This window comes from Pieris brassicae, chromosome 14 (assembly GCF_905147105.1).
Source record: "Pieris brassicae chromosome 14, ilPieBrab1.1, whole genome shotgun sequence".
Lineage (NCBI taxonomy): Eukaryota > Metazoa > Arthropoda > Insecta > Lepidoptera > Pieridae > Pieris > Pieris brassicae.
In genome coordinates, this window is record NC_059678.1 from 4,411,221 (window position 1) to 4,432,172 (window position 20,952).

The 20,952-nt window shown below is 35.1% G+C and overlaps 3 protein-coding genes across 3 annotated transcripts in view; 1 reads left to right on the plus strand and 2 right to left on the minus strand.

Annotated features, from left to right (window-relative positions):
• Positions 1-4,131: 4,131 nt before the first annotated feature.
• Positions 4,132-12,473, minus strand: LOC123718009 (mediator of RNA polymerase II transcription subunit 28). The gene is made up of 5 exons (XM_045674347.1): positions 12,310-12,473; positions 5,875-5,999; positions 5,085-5,229; positions 4,632-4,736; positions 4,132-4,497 (listed from the first exon to the last, which is right to left on the minus strand). Exons 1-5 carry the CDS (start codon positions 12,367-12,369, stop codon positions 4,375-4,377), a joined length of 558 nt encoding a protein of 185 aa, XP_045530303.1. The 5' UTR covers positions 12,370-12,473; the 3' UTR covers positions 4,132-4,374.
• On the minus strand, positions 9,270-12,250 carry LOC123718008 (probable lysine-specific demethylase 4B). The gene has a single exon (XM_045674345.1). The coding sequence runs from the start codon at positions 11,830-11,832 to the stop codon at positions 9,352-9,354; it is 2,481 nt and encodes an 826-aa protein (XP_045530301.1). The 5' UTR covers positions 11,833-12,250; the 3' UTR covers positions 9,270-9,351.
• Positions 12,474-13,185: 712 nt separating the features above from the next.
• The window catches only part of LOC123718238 (putative U5 small nuclear ribonucleoprotein 200 kDa helicase), a 49,480-nt gene continuing 41,713 nt past the window's right edge, over positions 13,186-20,952 (plus strand). Inside the window, exons 1-10 of the mRNA XM_045674716.1 lie at positions 13,186-13,391; positions 13,661-13,824; positions 14,170-14,371; positions 14,882-14,993; positions 15,555-15,682; positions 16,786-16,896; positions 17,755-17,871; positions 18,996-19,128; positions 20,201-20,331; positions 20,558-20,744. Of these exons, the coding sequence (XP_045530672.1) occupies positions 13,347-13,391; positions 13,661-13,824; positions 14,170-14,371; positions 14,882-14,993; positions 15,555-15,682; positions 16,786-16,896; positions 17,755-17,871; positions 18,996-19,128; positions 20,201-20,331; positions 20,558-20,744 (1,330 nt within the window). The 5' untranslated portion in view covers positions 13,186-13,346. The remainder of the gene's footprint in view (positions 13,392-13,660; positions 13,825-14,169; positions 14,372-14,881; positions 14,994-15,554; positions 15,683-16,785; positions 16,897-17,754; positions 17,872-18,995; positions 19,129-20,200; positions 20,332-20,557; positions 20,745-20,952) is intronic.

Consider the following 20,952-nt stretch of genomic DNA (forward strand, 5'->3'; position numbering starts at 1 on the left):
ATAGAAAGACTATATATAGATTGTCGTTATTGGTCTTAATTTTTTTCCGTCTAGCCCGCTTTCGCAACGCGCGATAAGAAATTTCGTTCCGATAAGGTTTCGTAGAGTTAACAATCAAATTGTCCAACACGTTGGAAAACACTCGCTTAGACAGATAATAAAGAATTCACAATTACGTATCACTAAGAAACTATAAAATTGAGGGCATTACTAAAAAATTGGCAAAAAGGTAATCAAACTCAAAATGCGTCTAGAATAAACCAAGCGAAACAAAAAAGTGAATCTAATCCAATAAAAAATCTAATAAAAAAAAATATGTATTTTGAACAAACGCGTTTGTTAAATTAAACATTAAGTATCAAGCATCGTCCGTATATCATATGACAAAGGTTCAACAGGCTCTGATTCTGGCAACCTCAGTCCTCGTTCCGCGCTTCATAAAGGTCTTTATTGAAGTGAAACTTCTTTTTGTCGGCATTGGAAAAAAAATTACCGTCTATTTTTTCCGTTACGAGCCATCTTTTTATTGTCCCTACCACGGTTGATTCAAAGAGATTCGAAGCCATTAATAACAAAAATATATAATAACGATAACAATGATAGTAATAATTCTATTACAATTAATGAAATTTTGTAATAATCTTAGTAGTAATAAGGTAAAATGAAATAAATACAATTATTTGTATTCATGTCTATGATAATAAAAGCCTTTTGTTAAACTTCATCTAAAAGAAAACCATTTTTTAACCGGATAAAAGCTATCTGTATTATACTTTACAGCTTGGTCACGGTGACGCACGCTGTAAAGCACGCGAAACGTCGGAAAAATTTGAATTTAAAATTATGTAAATAATTATAAGTTTATAATAATAGAAATAGCTTTAATCCGTTAAAAAAATTGTTTTCTTTCATTGTGTAAAAGCTATGTTAACCAAAGACAATACTAAACTTCATCTAATTTAACTTTATTTAAACAATTCCTGTAAAGTTGCATATAATAGATATTTTTTTGAAAAATAAGGTCATAAAGAAAGTTCACTTCTTACGTGTGTACACTAGTACACGCACACATTTTTTATAAGTCGTAAATCTCTCCAATCAGAATGAAAAAAGACTTATAAGGATTAATAGACTTTGTTTACTTCTAATAACGCTGTTACAAATACATTTAATAAATCTACCATTAGTGAGAATTTGTTGTACGTACAAAGTAATATAAAATAATTTAAAACACCAATATAATACTCGAAACAGAACTAATCTAAGCGTACGACCAACCAGGCTGAAGTGAAACCACTCCTTATATGGAAATTGTATTCGTTTTTACAACTCCCAAGCGAAATTAAAGAATTATCACTGAATTCAAAACTCTCGTTAAACGTAAATTAATCAATAAAGCTTTTTATAAATTTGACGAATATTTCAATCCTAATCCTTGGGAATGATTTGCTCCAGTTCAAACAATTTGTGTGCCTCAATACATGGCAATTAATAAGAGTGGCGGAAAGTTTCTTGCCAGTTCTTCTTGCACGCTCTACCGTATTGCGAGTTGGTAGTGAATTTAGAACCAATTAACTTTCTGTCGACGAAATATACTATATGAATAAAGTTATTATGATTTGAGTTTGAATGGACAATGGTGCGCGTCAGTTTAGTCCACTCGTGAACGTAACTATGTTTGCAACATCGGATAGGTTTATTAATTGATACATCAACATTAATTTTAAAATATTATATGTAAAACGGTTTTAGAAGCTGGCAACTATTGCAACTACTAGACTCAGATGTCAAAGCTTTTAGCGCTCTTTAGACGTTAGACAGAGATAGCTATATCTTTATCGATTGCTATTGTTTGTTACCGCCTTGTCCGACAAAGAGGAAAAGAAAAGTCTTAAGCACTGAATGAAATGTCGTAATCATCATACAATTTCTGGATTACCACTGGTGTCTTTGGGTCAGTCAGTGATCAAATCCAGGATCCTATTTTTAGTTATAGGTTAGGTAGGTTAGTTAGGAACGGTTCACCAGCCTCCACAAGGGGAGTAGAAAGCTTGCCCACAACACTTTCTTCAAGGACGCCATACATTTAGTTGTACTAACATTCAATAATAAATAGAATTATCTTAATATATATAAATCTCCTGTCACGATGTTTGTCCGCGATGGACTCCTAAACTACTTAACCGATATTAAATGAAATTGGCACACCGTGAGCAGTCTGGTCCAACTTAAGAGATAGGATAGCTTAGATCTTTAATTATAGTCGCAATTTTATTGTATTGCAAATTATTTGTCTATAATTAATTGACAGTCACAATTGTCTGTTAACTGAAAATGATCCTAACAGATGTCGATACTTTTCGACTGCATTGAGTAAGTAATCAATAGATGACACTGTTATGGTAAACCGACAAACGTGTCATATCAGCTACAATTCAATATCATGATTACCACGTGTTATTGAGGCTACTTTTTTAATTTTTAATGTTAGCATAGCCAACCAACGTGTTACTTAGACCGAAGTGTAAATCAAATTCAAATTATAGTGACGATAATACAGTGAAATTATTCTTTCGTGTCACGGTATTAAGGCTAACTAAAACCACATTAAGGAGAAACGAATTTCGGGGCAGCTAGTTGTTCTATATATCGTATTAAATTCTGGACTTTAGGGTCCTAATAATTGTCTGACTTGTATACAAAGCTACGTGCCAGTGACATTACAGTCAAATCAGGTCGGAGTCCGCCATGGTGTACGTAACTGACGCTTTGCCACGTGACTACGTGAATTCACATTGGTAGAATAAGTTAAAATGTAATGTTGTCAAGCCCCATATCCATATAAATCGCAAATCTTTGATATGTTTTCTATATAATAGACAAGTATGGGCTTAGTTCTTTACAATACAATATATTACGTAGACAGTTAACGCCTATCACCTATTTATGTCTCAGCCCCAAAAATGTATGATTGGATAAAAAAAATTCAACATGCGTGCATTACTCTAAAAAGCAGGTGCATGCAAAATAAAACAAAAAAATAAAATTAAAATGTATTTATTAAATATAACAGTGGCAATATACTACTACCAATTGCTACTAAAATTACAACACATGCGTGCGTAGGCATAAATAAATGCCTACAATAAACAATTACTTAAAATTATATCTATAATAACGCACAAAAACCGTATTCCTAATAAAATAGTTTAACTTTTAAAACTAAATTTATTTCGAGTAAATCACACCGTTTTGTTTGACCTTGAACTCTTCAAACTCGGTCAGCGGTTCAAGGTTAAGCAAGCGCAAGTATCGTTCAACAATTTTATTTTACGTTTCATTCAAAAAAGTTTAGCAAAATATCGTATATTAAAGCCATTAAAACGCCTAAACTTTTACGTAAACTTCGGTATTACGTTATACTGTAGAGAATGATTTTTCTTTAATCAAGGTTAACCCGGGAAAAGTTTGACAAAAATAACACACTTAAAAATTAGCGAAACAAACAAATACTCCATTCCTCAAAAAACCTTAACAAATCAGTTATCTAATAAAAATTAACATAAAAATGTGAATTACACAAATAAATTGACGTTTCGGATGTTATCTATGCCTTGATTACAAGGCGTTTGATTTAATACTAGAGTCGTTTATTAATGAATACGGTTCATGATGTCAATAAAAAATTACTTTCCGATCGGAAACTAGCATATTTCTTAAATATTTAATTGTTGAGTTATAAAACCTCATTTTACACTTTCATATTAAAAAAAACTCAAACAATTTTTTTTTATATTTTATGGTAACTAGACCTAATAAACCTCTAAATTTATGGATAATGCTGCTTTACAATTTATGGTATTGGCGGCAATAACATTAGCTTATTGTTATTTTTATTTTTATTGTTTACGGCCAGTACTCGTTTTTCGTACTAAAGCAGTCCTTTTTGACGTGCATTTTTAATTTTATTTTAATTCAATTTAATATAATGTATAGAATATCATTTCATGATCTTTGTATTTTAAGAGTAAGTACTTTTTACTGATTTATTTTACCAATTATATTTATTATTTTATTATAATTAAGATTTTGTTAGGTATCAGCTTCAAATATTACTTTTTTAAAGTTCGAGAATTGTTTATATAATAATTAATTAATCTTTATAAACCTTTTAAGTACTTTTACAATAAACATAATTATATATTTAAATAATAAACCATTGTTGTGTTTTTTTTAAATACAACTACATTCATTTAAATTGTGATAACTGCTTTGTAATCTAGCAACCCCTCTAATACTAATAGAAAGGGACGGCAACAATAATCGTTGATGTAAGAGAGAGATGGGTATATGTTTCTCAGTTTATATTGTTTGTTACCGCCTCGTGACGGTATTAGGATACGCGGGCGGTAAAGGAGGTCTGACCTGTTGTTGCTGCATTGCTTGCTGCTGGAGCGCCGCTTGCTGCGCGGCTGCTGCAGCTGCCATTTGCTGGGCCTAAGATTTGTATTATTATAACTAAGGTTATCAGACCTGTTTGAATATCTCATATTTTATCACATGTCAAAATGTTGTCAAGTCAAAATGAGGGTAGTTTCCGAAATTTTATAAAACATATTAAGTCACTGTACCTGCACGCTTTGCTGCACGCTGCACGGTTGTTGCATCGGAGAGGCGGCTTGTTGCATCGGCTGCGGTGTCGTTTGCTGTTGACACTTGTTGTATACTGTGTGACCCTAAAAATTTCCGACATTGTAGCGAATGGAACTATTTCCACCATACCATATTCCGTTTACAAAATAGGGGTAATTTCAACAGCGATTCAATATACTCCCGGACCACATCTCTCTTCATCACATCAGGTGGCCAAACCAGCCAGTTCTGTATTTTAAAATTAAGGTATTCTATGAGCGAAAATACCCGACGAAACCCTGAGATATACATCTTGACGATATCATAGGTAAGTAAGCGATCTGCATTCGTACTTGCCTTAGGTCTAAGGCATGTTTTCCTAGAAGTTCCTGAGTGAACTGATGTATCTTCTGCGACCTTAATGTCATAAGATGATTCATGCTAATACAAACCTGAAGATCAGCTAACAGATTATGCCACTGGCTGATCTTATCGTAGTGACGTCTGAGCAACTCTTCCTTGCGCTGCAACTCGCATTTCAAGTCGTTGTTCTCTTCTTTTACGAGCAGTTCCGGCTTCATAGCTGATAGTAAGAACCTGGAAATTTGTCATTCATAAAGTTTCAACTTCGGATCCATACATTTTGGATCGAAACGCGATGACTCTAAAAAAATCAGTAGCACTGCAACCTTTTTAGGTCTAGGCTTCAGAATTCTGTAGCTGTTTCATGATCATTTGTCAATCCAATAGGCACGTAGGTGATCATCCTCATGTGCCTGACACACGCCCTTGACTTCTTGTGTCAAAAGCAAGTCAGTTTCCTGACGATGTTTTCCTTCAGCGTGCGTATAGAAAGAAAGAACGTCGGTGTACAGCCGGGGATCGAACCTACGACCTTAGGGATGAGAGGCACATGCTGAAGCCACTAGGCCAACATCTTAGGTTAGTAATAAAAAAAATGCCTCCAAAACTATAGATGTCTACTATTAGATTGACAAATGATACAATTTGAGAAATCTGAAGCCCAAAAAAGACCTAAAAAAGACCTGGAATTCGCGCCAAGGTCAGTGTCCACTTCAACGGACTATCTTGAATATAACACATTACTTGATGATGCAGGACTAGTGGTATAAATGTTGGTGAACTTGTCTAAGTTTGGGTAAACGTTCAAAATGATAAATCGAGCCCCAGATGGAAGTAATGGATCCAAAAGAGAACCAGGGTTATTACTATGATCGTCACCTTTTCTGTAAGAAGGAGGCTTCCATCTGCCTCGCCAGGTCAATGAACCTTTCAACTTCGACTTTGACTTCTTCCTTCTCCACACATGTTGACGCTTCTTGCTTCGTAAACACGTTTAGACAATGCTGAAATATTATTTATGCATTATCGTTAGCGATAACATTTACTTTGTTTATACTAACAATAGCATCATACAAACTCGAATGTTATATTAAAAAGTGCGTGCGCACATGTCAGAAGTTAAACTCCTTTGTAAATGAATTACTACGAAGGTAAGAGCCCCAAAAGATGATCCCTCCATGTATTTGTATATCCATATTCACACTGTATACGTTACGCGACAATTCTAATATGTAACTACTTAACGAATACATCAACCAATAGAGTGTATTTCTCTCGATCTCCCTTTCTCACTCTCTCTCAATCGGTCTCAATTTCTCTCGAGTCACGTTCCGTGGCGATGGTTGGTGAGATGTCCTAATGAAACCGTTTGTTTGAAGGTAACTATCAACTGGCTTTTATCGTTTAAAACATGAGCTTATAACTAAGATAACATTATCGGTAGTGGTGTTGAGACGCTGCCAAATCTAACGAGGTTCGTAAATCTAAGTAGATTTACGAACCCTTCAATAAGATATAAGAATCGCCTATTGGACATTATCATAAACGAGAAGGTTATATTACAATTTATGAGTGGGAAAAACTAAAATATATACGAATATACGTAACCTAACTTAACGGTTACATAATCTACTTTGATTATGTTTTAATATAATTGATGAGTGTTTGTAAAATTTGTGATGTCATATTTTTTTGTATATTTTAAGGATACATTGTCGAGACTTATAAATATATAAATCTAATTTAATATAACATGTATTACTTGAGTACAGTGATTATGCGGACGCTGTCTACCTATGAAAATAGCTGGTGAAATGAGAATAATGGTACAGATACCGGCAAACATCTTGAACAAATATCCTTGCCTGCGCAGAAGCGATTTTTAGGCATCACTGGGAGTTGGAGTGACGGCTCGATCGCGCGATTGGTAAATTACTTGACGTTTGTGTCCCTCGCTGTGTATCGCGCAAACTTTCCCCCACTCCCTTGTTTAATACTCAAGAAGTTTGCCGGTATATGTACGGTCAATTGTATCGAGCTGTTAAGGAAAATAAATCTACGTACATATAACAAATCACTAAGACAAAAGAACCTATTACATGTTCCTAAAGTGATATAAATAATATAGGGAACAACATTATGGTTAGAGCAAGGAGAGGTTTGAATTGAAAATTATTTCGATTATGATGAATAAAGTACATAAATAACCTTTTATTTTAGTTATATATATAAAACTTTATAATATATTATGCGTAGTAGAAAATCACACCAAAATTACAAAATATTTTAAGTTTTCGTGGATTTATACACTAAACACTAATAAAATAAAATATGTTTATTATGGAAATACCCTACACATCGGCAAAGAAGACAGAGGATGTAGGCCGAGAGAAAAAGTCTCAATTACTCTTTTAAAATAGCAAATCATCAAACAACACTTATTTTAAAACAAATATAGCAAATTAATTAGAAGTAGCCTGTCCAGCGCTAGTCCCAGGCCCTTTTATCGACTAGATAATCGTTAACTTTGTAGTAAGCCTTACTACACAGATTTTCTTTAATACATTTCTTAAATTTATTAAAAGGCAGAGATAAAAGAGCCTCTGGGATTTTATTGATAATAAACGGTGCACCTTGTTTATGATAAAAGTGTTTTCCAGCTGGAGGCGCTTAAGCTATATCGAGATCTGTGTACACAGGTCTATCACCAGCAGTTGCACCATTCACCTGGTATTTATATTTAAGACCAGTACTGCCAACTTTGAGGTATTCCCCCGAATTTAGGGGGGAATCAAGATGTCCAGAGGGTGTTGTAATGAAAAACGCATCTTTAAAATTTATATAAGACTCGAACGTAACCAAAAAACTAAACCAACTTCAGTTAAGTTACATATGTTTTAGTTAACAATTAGAAGCATAAACAAAATGTATACAATCATAGCTCACTTAAAGCCAATATTGAGCCTTTTAGTTTCTCTCACACTCGTAAATTGTAATATAGCATTCTCGTTACCGATGATGTCCAATGACATAAGTGTCATTTAGATTTACGAACCCTTCAAGTCGTTAGTTTTTTGTTAGTCTAACAACCCCACTAGCCCTAATGTTATTTTAGTTATAAGCTCATGTTTTAAACAATTAAATTGAGTTGTACCCAGCTTTAAATAAAGATGTTTATAATGGCTAATTTGTGGCTATAACTGAAATATCAAAAGGCTACATTATATTCTGTCATGTAATATATATTCTGGATGAGTCGGCTTCACAGCTGAGACCTCCTGCTAACCAATTTACCAATGTCGTTCATAAGCCTTTACATTATGGGAGAAAATCAAAATCGTATACGGTGGACACATTTTTATTTACACACTTATTGGTTAAAACACAAAATTACACTTATTAAAAATTAAAAAGAACCACACCACAAGAAGAAAGATTTCCATCCATCCACCAGGCCATCGTTTCTCAATTCTATGTCGCGACCCATGAGTAATTATAATCTGTATATGGCGAGCTGTTTAACGAATCTTTTGTATTTGATATTTTTCAACAGACTGCAACTTCCTTTTAAAACAAACTCGACCTTCCCAAGGGTCGCCCTGGAACCCCCTCTTACGATGACTTAGACAATCCATAGTAGAACTGATAAAATCCAAAATCTTTCTTAACTGATTTTTCTTAACTAAAACGGCTAACATCACATTTAACAAATGAACTAATGCTAGGTCTCGTCCGTCTTACCACAGACAATAAAATATAACCTGATGATCTATTCTGGCATCTTCTCTATGACTAGACGTCAATTGCAATACATTATTAGACCGCCGCAACAGCAAACAAGGGTGGAAACTGTTTATAATTTAATTGTTATAAAAAAATAATCAGAAAATGATTTTATTAAAGATCTTAAAATTAAAAACGACTTGGTTTTTGTTACTGTCTTTCATTCCTAATTAGGAAGAAAATATTAAGCCTTAAGCAATACTAGTAAATCCTAATAATCTTCTGATAAATATCTTAAACATGAAATAAATAAAAATGAATTTAGTTCTTTATATAATTGAGTTCAGCCTTATAATTTTTAACCTTACATTAAATTTATAATTAATTTCATAATTTAAACAGCTATAATTTCATTAGCTTTCATAGGGAGATCGTTATGCAAGAAAAATATTCTTGATTTGTCCTCGACTACATCCAAAAGAATTAAGTTCTTCAATATGGACCAAAGATGTATGTTCCGCTAAATGTGAGTGGTGAAATAATAATCAAAATTATGTCTTAGAATATTTATTACTTATACATAAAACCATATTTAGAGAAACATACAACAAAACTATATAGATAAAATATTGCCTATTTTTGATAATTATACCAGGGTGTTTGATAGGGACTTCTGTAAAATGGGTGATTCATTGAATCATAAGGGTTATTAAAATTATAAGAGTTCGAATAATAATCTCCTCGCCATGCTTTTCTATCTTGTGAGGGGTTTGCCATCTGTGGTGGTGGCATACCTTGTGTTTGATACATTCTATAATCTATCGGTGTGTCTAGGAAAATATTATCATTATACTGCCCAATTGGAAGCGGAAAGTCTGTTCTCTGTGGTATAGCTTCTTTTACTGGTTTAGTTTCAGTTCTCTTTGTTTTCGGTGGGGACTTCTTATGGTATATAGGCGTTAATTCGTTTTGATTTTTTGTCATGAATTTGTGAAATTCACTTTCAAAAGCACTAGGATTCTTATTTATAGGTGGCAATACTGAAGGTACTCGTGAATTTGTGTCGGCAAGTCCTGGATATACTTTAGGACAACCAGGTGGCTTTTTATGATGTTTTGGAGACTGTTCGTTATAAATTTTATTCTGTCTGGAAATAACAGGCTGTAGAGGTGAATGATACTCAAAGTCTGGATTGCATTTTGGAGCCTTTTGTTTTCTTGGTTTGCGTAATTTGTCCCCTTCAAGCTTTTCTTTCTTTGGCCTAGGTGTGCGTTTAGTCTGTTCTTTTTTAATATCTTTCTTCGGTGTGTCCTGACTAGGGTCTTTAGGTTTTCTACCTGGTTTTCTCTTTTTAGGTTCATTTGTGATGTCTCTCTGTAGTGTTGTGTTTTTAGCCTCTGTATTTGTGTCGGTAATGTTACTTAATGGATCTGATTGACTAACTACTGTTTCAGTTAAAATGTTGTGATGTGGTAAGTCCCAATTTGATATTACATCTGACATGTCTTCAAGCTCTTTGTTTGACAATTTTTTCGTTTTAATCTGCCTTTTTTTCGGAGTAGTTTTTGGCTTGTCTACTTCATCTACCTCTTTTTTCTCTTTTTTAATACTGTCCTTTCTCGGTTTTCTGACTTTATTGGGCTTTTTTGTCTTAGGTACTTCATAGTCTGAGTCTTTATCAGAATCCATGTAACCAACATCTGGCAACTGTGCTTCTGAAGGGTCCATCTCGTCTCCTTTCAGCCATATATCTTCTAGGGCATCCAGCTGTGGGTCTCCTGGCTCTATTGGCATTATAGGTTTTTTCATTGATGTCATCATGTCTAAATCTCCTTCCGCCATAGCCATTTCGTCATCATCCATGACATCATGACCCAATATTGACACTGCAATAGCCCCTTCAGAAATGCTTTTACTTGCCATGGCACGTTTTAAGTGTAGTGGATGTCTTTTCTTCTTTTTCAAACCTTCTTCTTCAGCTTCAATAAATGTTTGTGGAAGTTCTGTATTATTTTTATTACAAAGAATATCTTGACCTGACGGATGTGGAGCAGGAACCATTTTTTCTGGTTGTTCTGGGTGGCAGCCTATATCTTGCCCTTTAAGCCATAACTCATAGCGGTCAGGTTGGAACCGTTTCACAAATGTATCCATAGAAATTTTTACCATGTCATTGCTGCAAGTGCACTGAGTGGCTCGCTTTCCATATTCAACCCACCTTGGTGCAGCAAAGTTTGTTGACTCAGCACAGTTAAAACCATGGTTAAACCCAGCATGATATCCATAGGGAAATGTTATCATAATTTCACCAGCCTCTTGAGTAATTTTGTTAACCGGTACAGAATATTGCTTTAAGATTTGAGGTGAGATTAAAGTCATCTTGTGCCTTAAAAATGCTTGGCATGTTTTAGCGGAAGTCGGAAAGAAACCAGCAGCTATTCGTTCAAACCGTTTTCCATGTTCAGGAGGCACTGCATACCAAGTTTTAGGCTCACCAAAGTGCAAATAATTAATTGAATACAAATCCATATCTTCTGTATGCCACGCAAATGTTGTCTTCCACATACCAAAATAGAGATATGCCGTATTCACACCATCTATTTCGATGCCATAGTCAGAGTTAACAAAGTCCAAGATAGTACCTAAGCGGTTGATGTTCCATTCATTAACATCAGGGTCTGTAATGCTTCCATTCACATCTGCGCCATAAATGGGTGCCACATAGGTGACATTCTTCCAATACTTACGTTCTAAGTCTTCAAAACTAGTGTGTCGTGGTGTACAGTATTTCGCAGAGTTCGCAAGTACCGAGAACTGTTTGACTGTCATTGATTTTTTTTGAATATTAATTTGTTGAAATAAACCTTGCTTTCCTGTAACAACCTGACAAATTGGTGACGGAATTGTGATGTTCAGGTCTTCTAAGTCATAACCATTTCGCCTGGGAACCCACTCTGGTGGAGGAATAACTTTAGCAAGACCAGCTTTATTTGCTCCTTTTGATTCCATATACTGTATATATTTGTTAAAATCTTTGAATTCATCCCAAGTAGGACGAAAAACTTGGATGTTAACACCTGTCCCCGACGAACATATCTCATCTCCACCAGACATTGTCGAATATCAACACGATCACAGTCAATCAAAATATTTCGTCAATTATTTACCGCACTTTTCTCTTATATATTAGCAGCCATAATTTATTGATCGACGTTCAATTGTTTGATTATCTTCTGTATGTTTCATTCTAAGTTTTATATTTATTTATTAAGAGCAACCTTAATTTACAGTAAAAACACCAATGATTACTAAAATGGCCGACTCGATACGCTTGCAACAAAAATCACTATAAATCGGTTGAAGCCGCATAAGTAAAAGTAGGTCACGTAGACCATTCATATGGACTGTTTTATGAAAAAACGTCAAAATTTACCCTATGAAGCTTCAAGCTGGTTTTAACAAGACACAGATTTACTTTCTTATGTTGGTACTTCCAGTTTGACAGATACCGGAACAGAAAGAAGGTTAGAATTTACCAAATACTAATCAATTAAACTTCATATTTTATTTAAATTATTATCAAATGTATACCTGGAATGACTCTTCAAACTCGTCTACAAGATTTCCAGTCCCGTTGGATGGAGCAGCCATCTTGATACACTAAATTTGATTTATTTTGTTACTGTTATTTACATTATCAACATCTCAACACACAACCATTGGCACACATGCTCAGCTCCCGGCGTCACAGGGGACATTAGGTATCTCTAAATCACAGACTAGGACTAAAACACTGAAAACCTAAGTACTATTATCTTTCTAGTTTCGTTTTATTACAGCAATGCATATTGCATAGTGCTGCCCTGCAGATTTTATATATTATTGGTTAAAATTGTGAATAATCCGAGATGGTTACGACTTATGACTCTTGTGTGTATACTGTATATCAGGCATTACCTAGTATAATTGGTTATTTTATATACAAAACATATTCAATCTCAATTGAGTAGACTAGCGATGTCGTCACTATACTTTATAAAAATTACATGTAGTATTTTTTATATACGTCAAAACGATAAAAAACACATTTCACCTACAGTCTAGTTCTCTATAGTTATTATTTCTTGTATGTTTTTGTTTTAGAGCACAACGAGGAGCCATAAGCATTGGAAAAAAAAGACTTAACTTTGAGAATTAATGAGGATATTAAAAATATTCTCTTAGAAATAATAATAAATAACTGCATAAATTCTGTTGAAATTAAATAAATCGAGAAATAGTTTTTAGATAAATATTGATTCACTAACCACAATTAAAAGAAAAATCTTTTTAATTACAATGCAGTATTGTGTAAAAATTTATCTTTACTCCTGAAATCTAAATGATCCGATCGGATAGAATCGTTTCATCCTATCTACATATTAACAGTGTCAAATATCAGTTGTCAGTTGTCGAAACATAAGTCATAATTCTTAAGTCAAAAATGTAAATGGCGTCTTCGGCGTAAATATTCAATAACCTTAACAAGTTGAAACGCCGTTTTGTAAAAATTTCCATGAATAAATATTTTTGTTTGTGTGTTTAAAACTGCACTTTTCTCGAGTAAATTTATATAAACAACCTTCACTATGGCGGATGCTGCGGCAAGACAGCTGCAGTACGAGTATAAAGCGGTATGATTGTTTTATATAGTTACGAAATGTTTTTTGAAGTTATCGCTATTCATCTTAGATGATAATTCCTCAGTCTGATTCTTCGTGACATTATTAATGCGCCTGTTTTTATCACAGAAATGCAGAAATGTAAATAATGAAATTCATAACATCTAGCAAATACGCAGTTCTATGAGTTTCTCTGCTTTGACAATCCATTTTAAACCGCTAGTAGAGCTACTGACTTTCTTTCTCTCGAATGACTATATATAGAAGTAATACGGTTCCAGAATTCTAATCTTGTTCTTCAAGCCGATGTGAGGTTAATTGAACGCCGTGGTAGAGATGAAGCAACAGGAGAGGTTCTATCGCTGTCAGGAAAGCTTACTGGTACAAAGATGGGTGATCGAGCACAAAGAACTAAACCTGATAAAGCTGAAGAAAGGAAGGCTAAGTAAGTTTTGTTTGATTAATATTTTTCTAGTTAAATGTATTTTTTTTTGAAATAATAATTATTTCAGCTTAGACAGCACAGGTATGACTAATCTGTGTGTGAAGAATGTGAAGAGAGTTGTTTGTTTTTTATTATATTAATAATTTTAACTTTACCAACATAAGAATTTGATCTCTTGCTTGTTCTCAGTAATTTCTGGGAGGATTTAGGTCTATAATTTGAAAATTTGAGTTTATACTAAGCAAGGGCTGACTGCATTTTAGTATAGCCATGCAGAGCCAAATTTTAATTAAATCCACACTCTACGAACAACCTTTCAAATTCAATGTTAATTACTATTTACAGACGTCAAAAACGTGACGAAGCAACATATGAATTGTCTAAATCGAAAGCTGCACGCGTGGCTTGGGCAGATGACACTCCAGCAGGTGTTTTATACAGACCAAGAGCTCAGCATACACGTCATGCATATGAATTGTTACTTGCCTTTATGCAAAGTGCATTAGGAGATCAGCCACGGGATATTTTGTGTGGGGCTTGTGATGAGGTACTCTTTGTACACTATAATATTATTGTATATTATAGTGAAGTATAATATTATTGGAGTATATTATAGTTATACTTGTTCTGCTAGTTAATTCGACTTAGGGTCTTTCAGTCAAGAAAAGAGCGTACCAATTCTTAAAAGGCTGGCAACCCACTCGCAAGCCCTCTGGCATTGAGAGTGTTCATGGGCACTTAACATCAGGTGAGCCTCCTGCCCGTTTGCCCCCTGTTTTATAAAAATAATAATATTATAATTTATATATTATCAGTATTTTAAAATTCAAATATACAGTATTTTAATTTTGCAATTAAAACAAATTGAAAGTTTAAAAGTCTTGTCTCTTTGGATGTGTACCTTTAAGGCTGGCAGCATTTCCACGCTGTATTGCGATACTATAAAAAAATCACTATTTTTTATTTGCATATAATTGATGGGTGTGAATTAATCATATATGTGTCATACTAACATACAATGGCAACATTAAATAGACAACATTATATTTTTTTTTAGGTGTTGGTAGTTCTCAAGAATGACAAATTAAAAGACCCAGAGAGGAAAAAAGAAATTGAATTATTACTTGGCCCAATCGCTGATGAGAGATTTGCTGTGCTCGTGAATTTGGGTCAGTACTATGAATACCAAAAAAATTTGTAATTTTCTTCAAAAAAATATGTCAGAGATTACGCAATAAACGAACACGATGCCATTCGTTTTATTAGAATGGTAACACCACGCAATGCCTTTCGTTTTATTAGAATGGTAACACTACGCAATCTTACAAGTTGTAAGTTGTCAATGCGTTAAGTCAAATTGTCAGTAGTGCGTAGAATCATTTGAGTTCAGACTGCAATAGCTCTCTGATCGGCGCCTGCGCCGGACGTGCGCACTGACTGTATTTAAATGTTAAGTTATAATGTCGGACGACGGTAGTAACACCAATTTTGAAATTATTAATCGCCTTGAATCTGCGACATATATATATATATATATATAATATTTAGTTTACTTTGCAAGAAATAAAATAACTTTTTTATTTATTATAAATATTATACAAGTAAGACTGTAGACACACCCACGAGCTAACCGTAATTAGTTAAGTCTATTTCTGTTTTGTCTAGGCTAAGAATCACTTTAGTCCATGTATTTATATGACCGTTTAAACACAACCTTATTTTGTTCACAGGCAAGAAAATAACAGACTTTAATATAAACTCTGCGTCTGAAGGCAACACTGAAATTGACGAAACATATGGCATCAATGTTCAGTTTGAGGAATCTTCGGAAGAGGATGATGAAGATGCTTATGGAGAGGTATGTTAATCTATGATTTGTGATAAAACCTAAATTAACTATAGTAATGTAATTTTTAGTTCCGAGAAGCTTCAATAGGAATAGAAGTTCCACTGGACAACTGTCATAAACAAAGACTAATTCATTTTTCTATATATAGCATAGAAACTATATGTCTATAAGGTATTTGTGGATGTATGTATATATATATATAGGGGAGCAATGTTGGCCGTGGCTTCGGCGCGCGACTCACATCCCCGAGGTCGTAGGTTCGATCCCCGGCTCCACCAATGGATTTTCTTTCTATATGCGCATTTAAAATTAGCTCGAACGGTGAAGGAAAACATCCTGAGGAAACCGGCTTGCCTTAGACCCAAAAAGTCGACGGCGTCCGTCAGGCACAGAAGGCTGATCACCTATTTGCCTATTAGATTATTATTAGATAGTGATCATGAAACAGATGTAGGAATTTGAGATAAATTGCTACAAATCTGCTTACGTAATACTTGAACGGCCCGAAAACGAAAATTTGTGTGAAATTAATAAATACTCTGTGTATTTCGCAGCCGACAAGCTTAATTAGCCGTTTAATAAACAGCCTAGCTATTTAACTAGCGGCCTGAAAGATGTTCAGCCAGTTGATCAAACAGCTAGGTATTGGTTAATTATGTTTCGTTACTTGACTGTTAATTTAAGTTTAGTTCCACTTTCTGCCACTCTCAAACTCGAAACGAAACTCTTGAAACTGTCAATATGGCGTCGGCAAACCACAACTTTGATGGTGTTGTCCAAAGTTTCATGGAAACAACAAATACAGTGGAAGATTGTAGCGACAATAATAATGTGAATTTGACTCAAGCAATTAAATTTTTAAATAAATATTTTTTATCTCATATGTTTCATATTTATTATTTATGCCAAATAATGACTCTATTGTCTCTAGCACCAGCCAGTTCGTTAAATGTTGTAACAAACGCTACGGCTGAATATCTTTGAGGCCGTTAGTTAAACGGCTAGGCTATTAATTGGCTGCGACATATATTTTGTATTTTTTTGAATTATTGATAGAATTTATTTTGTAAACTTATCAATCATAATGAACTTTATTTGTCTATCTAATGTAGATAAGGGAAGAAGAGAAGGAAGATGGTGAGGGTTCGGGAAATGAAAAGGAGAAAGAGAGTAGCGGGGAAGAGGAGAGCGATGGAGAGAAGCGGAATGCTATACATGGAAATGTAAGTAATTTTTTTTTATATACAATAGTAGGCAAACAGACAGGAGGCGCACCGGGTGTTAAGTGATACCGCCGCCTTTGGACAGTCATTGCCTGAGTGCTCGCGAGTGCGTTGTCGGCCTTTGAAGAATTAGTACTGATAGAACTGGGGGCAAACGGGCAGAAGGCTCACCCGATGTTAAGTGATACCGCCGCCTTTGGACAGTCAGTGCCAGAGTGCTCGCGAGTGCGTTGTCGGCCTTTGAAGAATTGTTACTGATAGAACTGGGGGCAAACGGGCAGAACGTCACCCGATGTTAAGTGATACCGCCGCCATTGGACACTCAATGCCAGAGTGCTCGCGAGTGCGTTGTCGGCCTTTGAAGAATTAGTACTGATAGAACTGGGGGCAAACGGGCAGAAGGCTCACCCGATGTTAAGTGATACCGCCGCCTTTGGACAGTCAATGGCAGAGTGCTCGCGAGTGCGTTGTCGGCCTTTGAAGAATTATTACTGATAGAACTGGGGGCAAACGGGCAGAACGTCACCCGATGTTAAGTGATACCGCCGCCATTGGACACTCAATGCCAGAGGGCTCGCGAGTGCCTTGCCGGCCTTTGAAGAATTGTTACTGATAGAACAGGGGGCAAACGGGCAGGAGGCTCACCTGATTTTAAGTGATACCGCCACACTCACATTGCCGGGAGGCTCGAGTGCGTTGCCGGCCTTTTAAGATTTGGTACGCTTTTTCGTTTTAATACATTTTTTTAACCCCCCTTAACAATTAGACCCCTGGGGGGCGTGGGCTCAACATTTGGGGATACTGGTTTAAGGTGTAATAGATAAAATATTGGACTCTTAAATTTTTCATATTTTCCAGCTCTCGGAGGAACAATCCCAAAAGCGAAGAGAGATAATACTTCATCCCATGGATATAGATGCGTATTGGCTACAAAGGAGGCTTTCGAGGCATTTTCCTGATGCCATGTTGTCGCAGGTTTGTCTGTTTTAAATAGTAGAGTAAAACGTTTTATTTTATTTTTGTCTATGACGCGTTTACGTACACCATACGTCTAAGTGCGGAAATCCACACTAAGTTGTCTATAGTGAATATTTGCATTGTCTAGGGGCGTATGCGTTGTCTGTGGTCGTGCGTTGGAATCATGGCTGACCAATGGATTTTTTTTGTATGAGCCACTTCTAATGAACTTTGTGACGCCATGTCTTAAAACTTTAAAAAGTTACATGTGTCAGGCACAGAAGACCCATATAGGCCACTGGATTATTAACATAACTTTGACAGCTGACAGTCTTGTCAGACGGTTGACAGCGCTGCAAATGTCGTTTCACACAGATTATAGGACTACGTTTTTGTAAAATATGTAAAACTTTATGTAACGACCCTCAAAGGGCGTATTTTGATGTTACATCGAGTTGTCGTTAAATGGAACGGAGAAAAAGTTAATTCTAGTGTTTTATATAAACAATTCTTTTTTGTAGTCTGTTATTTTCCCTTGTCTTCTGCTGCACCAGTTATTATGTTGTATTTTCCTTATTTACTAATATGTTGCGATGTTGAGGAATTTTCGTGTTACGACACGTGCAAGAAATCCCAATTTTTAAAGGAATGAACGAATTTCTTAGAAAGTTCGTATGGTTGATGCCGACAGTCGAGGATAATAAAGCGACAAAAGAACGTACACAGTTGCGCAGTTTTTACTAATTTTAGCAACTAAAAATGTACTTTATAACTCAATTGCTGTCGTTATTGACAGTGGGTGTAGTGCTCTGTACAATATCATTGTATGAAAGACGCTGCAGACAGTCGAGTTTATTGCGGGCTAGGTTAATAAAACGACAAAAGAACGTACACAGCTGCGCAGTTTTTACTAATTTTAGCAACTAAAAATGTACTTTATAACTCAATTGCTGTCGTTATGGAGTGGGTGTAAAGCTTTGTAGAATGTGTCATTGTATAGAAGAAAAGCTAAACCAACCAAAGCCAATTGATTTCGACGCGTTAGAGGGGAGAAAGAGAAATAGTCAAAATGAAAACGTTTTTTCGGGTCAGCTGATAGTAGAATTAAAAAGCCTGGTAACTAAATATATATATTTTTTTAGGCAAAGTCAAGTGAAGTCCTGCAAGCGCTGGCCGAGGCTTCAGACGACAGAGATTTGGAAAATAGACTCGTTTTATTGTTGGGCTATGATTGCTTTGAATTCGTCAAAGTTCTGAACAAGTACAGATATATGAGTGAGTATCGTAGTTAAACAAAGGCCTCCTACACTGATGTATTTCCGAACCGATTAGAGTTAGCGTCCTGAAAGGACCGCACCAATTCTTGATAGGCCGGCAACGCACTTGCGAGCCTTCTGGCAATGTGAGTTTCGAGTATCATTTACCATCAGGTTAGCCTCGTGCCAGTTTGCCTTCTATTACATAAAAAACAACATATAAAATGAGGTGTTAGGTAAATAGCAACACAACACGCTCTCGTAAACACTCACACATACACGCACACATACACATATTTTTTACAAACACGCACGCAAACCATCTGTTGCTTTTTTTAGTTTTTTTGAAAAATAAACTTTTCAATATGGATATAACTATAGTCACGTGATATGGAAGTTACAGATCAAATGTTATCCTAAATAGTATTGTTTACTATTTGATTAATACATTCATACGTTTACACGTACACACAAACATACGCACATACACAACAATATTTATAAGTATTATATTTACTAGAGTATTTTGTTTTGTTTATTTATTATTTTATTGTTTACTTAACCAGAAAAATATCTTTATTAATGTGGTATACACACAGTTGACCAAGATGTCGAACATATTAAAGACTTTGAAAATAATAAAAAAATGTGTGCGTGTACTAGTGTACACACGTGAGTGAAACTTCTTTATGAGCTTATTTTTCGAAAAATTATCTACTATATGCAACTTTACAGAAATTGGTTAAATAAAGTTTAACAAAAGGCTTTTATTATCATAGACATGAATACAAATAATACAATTATTTCATTTAACCTTATTACTACTAAGATTATTACAGAGTTTCATTAATTGTCGTTATTATATATTATTGTTATTAATGGCTTCGCATCTCTTCGAATCAACCATGGTAGGGACGAGAAAAAGATGGTGCGTAACCGAAAAATGTGACGCGTAACCAAAAAATGTGACGGTATTTTTTTTCCAACGTCGATAAAGAAGTTTCACTTTAAAGAAAAAATAAATATTGGGAATAAAACTCACATCCAAAAATAATGTACTTGTGTTAAAATTAAAAAAAAAACTTTTTCAGTCCTATACTGTACGAAGTTGGCTTCGTCCCAATCGGAAAGTGAGCGTGTCTCGATTCGAGATGAGATGTCAAAACAACCGCATCTCCAGAAGATTCTGGCTCAACTGGAGACTGGGAAGGGTGATGAAGAGGTAAGGAGATTGATCTTGCGCACGCAATCTAAGCAATAGTAACCCTGATAGCAGGATAGCGTATTTTGCCTTTTGTTGGCACAAAGTTTCTCATCTACCCTCTTTTTTCAAAAATTATTTCAGATTTTGAATAATTCACAAATTTTGGTGAACGAGAAGAGGTTGAAGTCTCCACTCCTTCGCCATCTTTTAGTTCTACGTTTTTCATTACATATAATGTATACAGATGACAGAGCAGTCAGAGCAGCCAAGAAAGCGACAGAAGACAACAGAGCAGGGCAATACGGCTGGTCAGGTGACTGGTAGCAGGAAGGTCCTTCAGCTCGAGGAGCTGGTGTTTGCAGCTGGAGCGCATTTGATGGCGAATAAGAGATGTCAGTTGCCTGCTGGATCTTTTAGGAAGCAAAGAAAAGGTATTTCAACTATATTCATTAGTACTAGTTGCCTCCGTGAATTTGGTTTGTTTTTTTACTGTTACCACCTTTTTAGTACATTTGCTGTGCTGTACAGATGCTTTTTTACAAAAATTGTTTTTTTCCGAGAATTTTCTCCTCCATAGAAACCTTTCTCAAAGTTCAAGGAACAAAAAAAGTGCGTACGTACAAAGTACACATGCCAGAA

What these genes read in the sequence shown, in the direction of transcription:
- LOC123718008 (XM_045674345.1), bottom strand. Translation starts at nt 11,832, where the DNA reads ATGTCTGGTGGAGATGAGATATGTTCGTCGGGGACAGGTGTTAACATC.
- LOC123718009 (XM_045674347.1), bottom strand. Translation starts at nt 12,369, where the DNA reads ATGGCTGCTCCATCCAACGGGACTGGAAATCTTGTAGACGAGTTTGAA. An exon ending in AGTTTGAAGAGTCATTCCAG is followed by an intron (nt 6,000 to 12,309) that starts GTATACATTTGA and finishes ATAATATTTCAG; the next exon opens with CATTGTCTAAACGTGTTTAC. An exon ending in GCCTCCTTCTTACAGAAAAG is followed by an intron (nt 5,230 to 5,874) that starts GTGACGATCATA and finishes ACAAATTTCCAG; the next exon opens with GTTCTTACTATCAGCTATGA.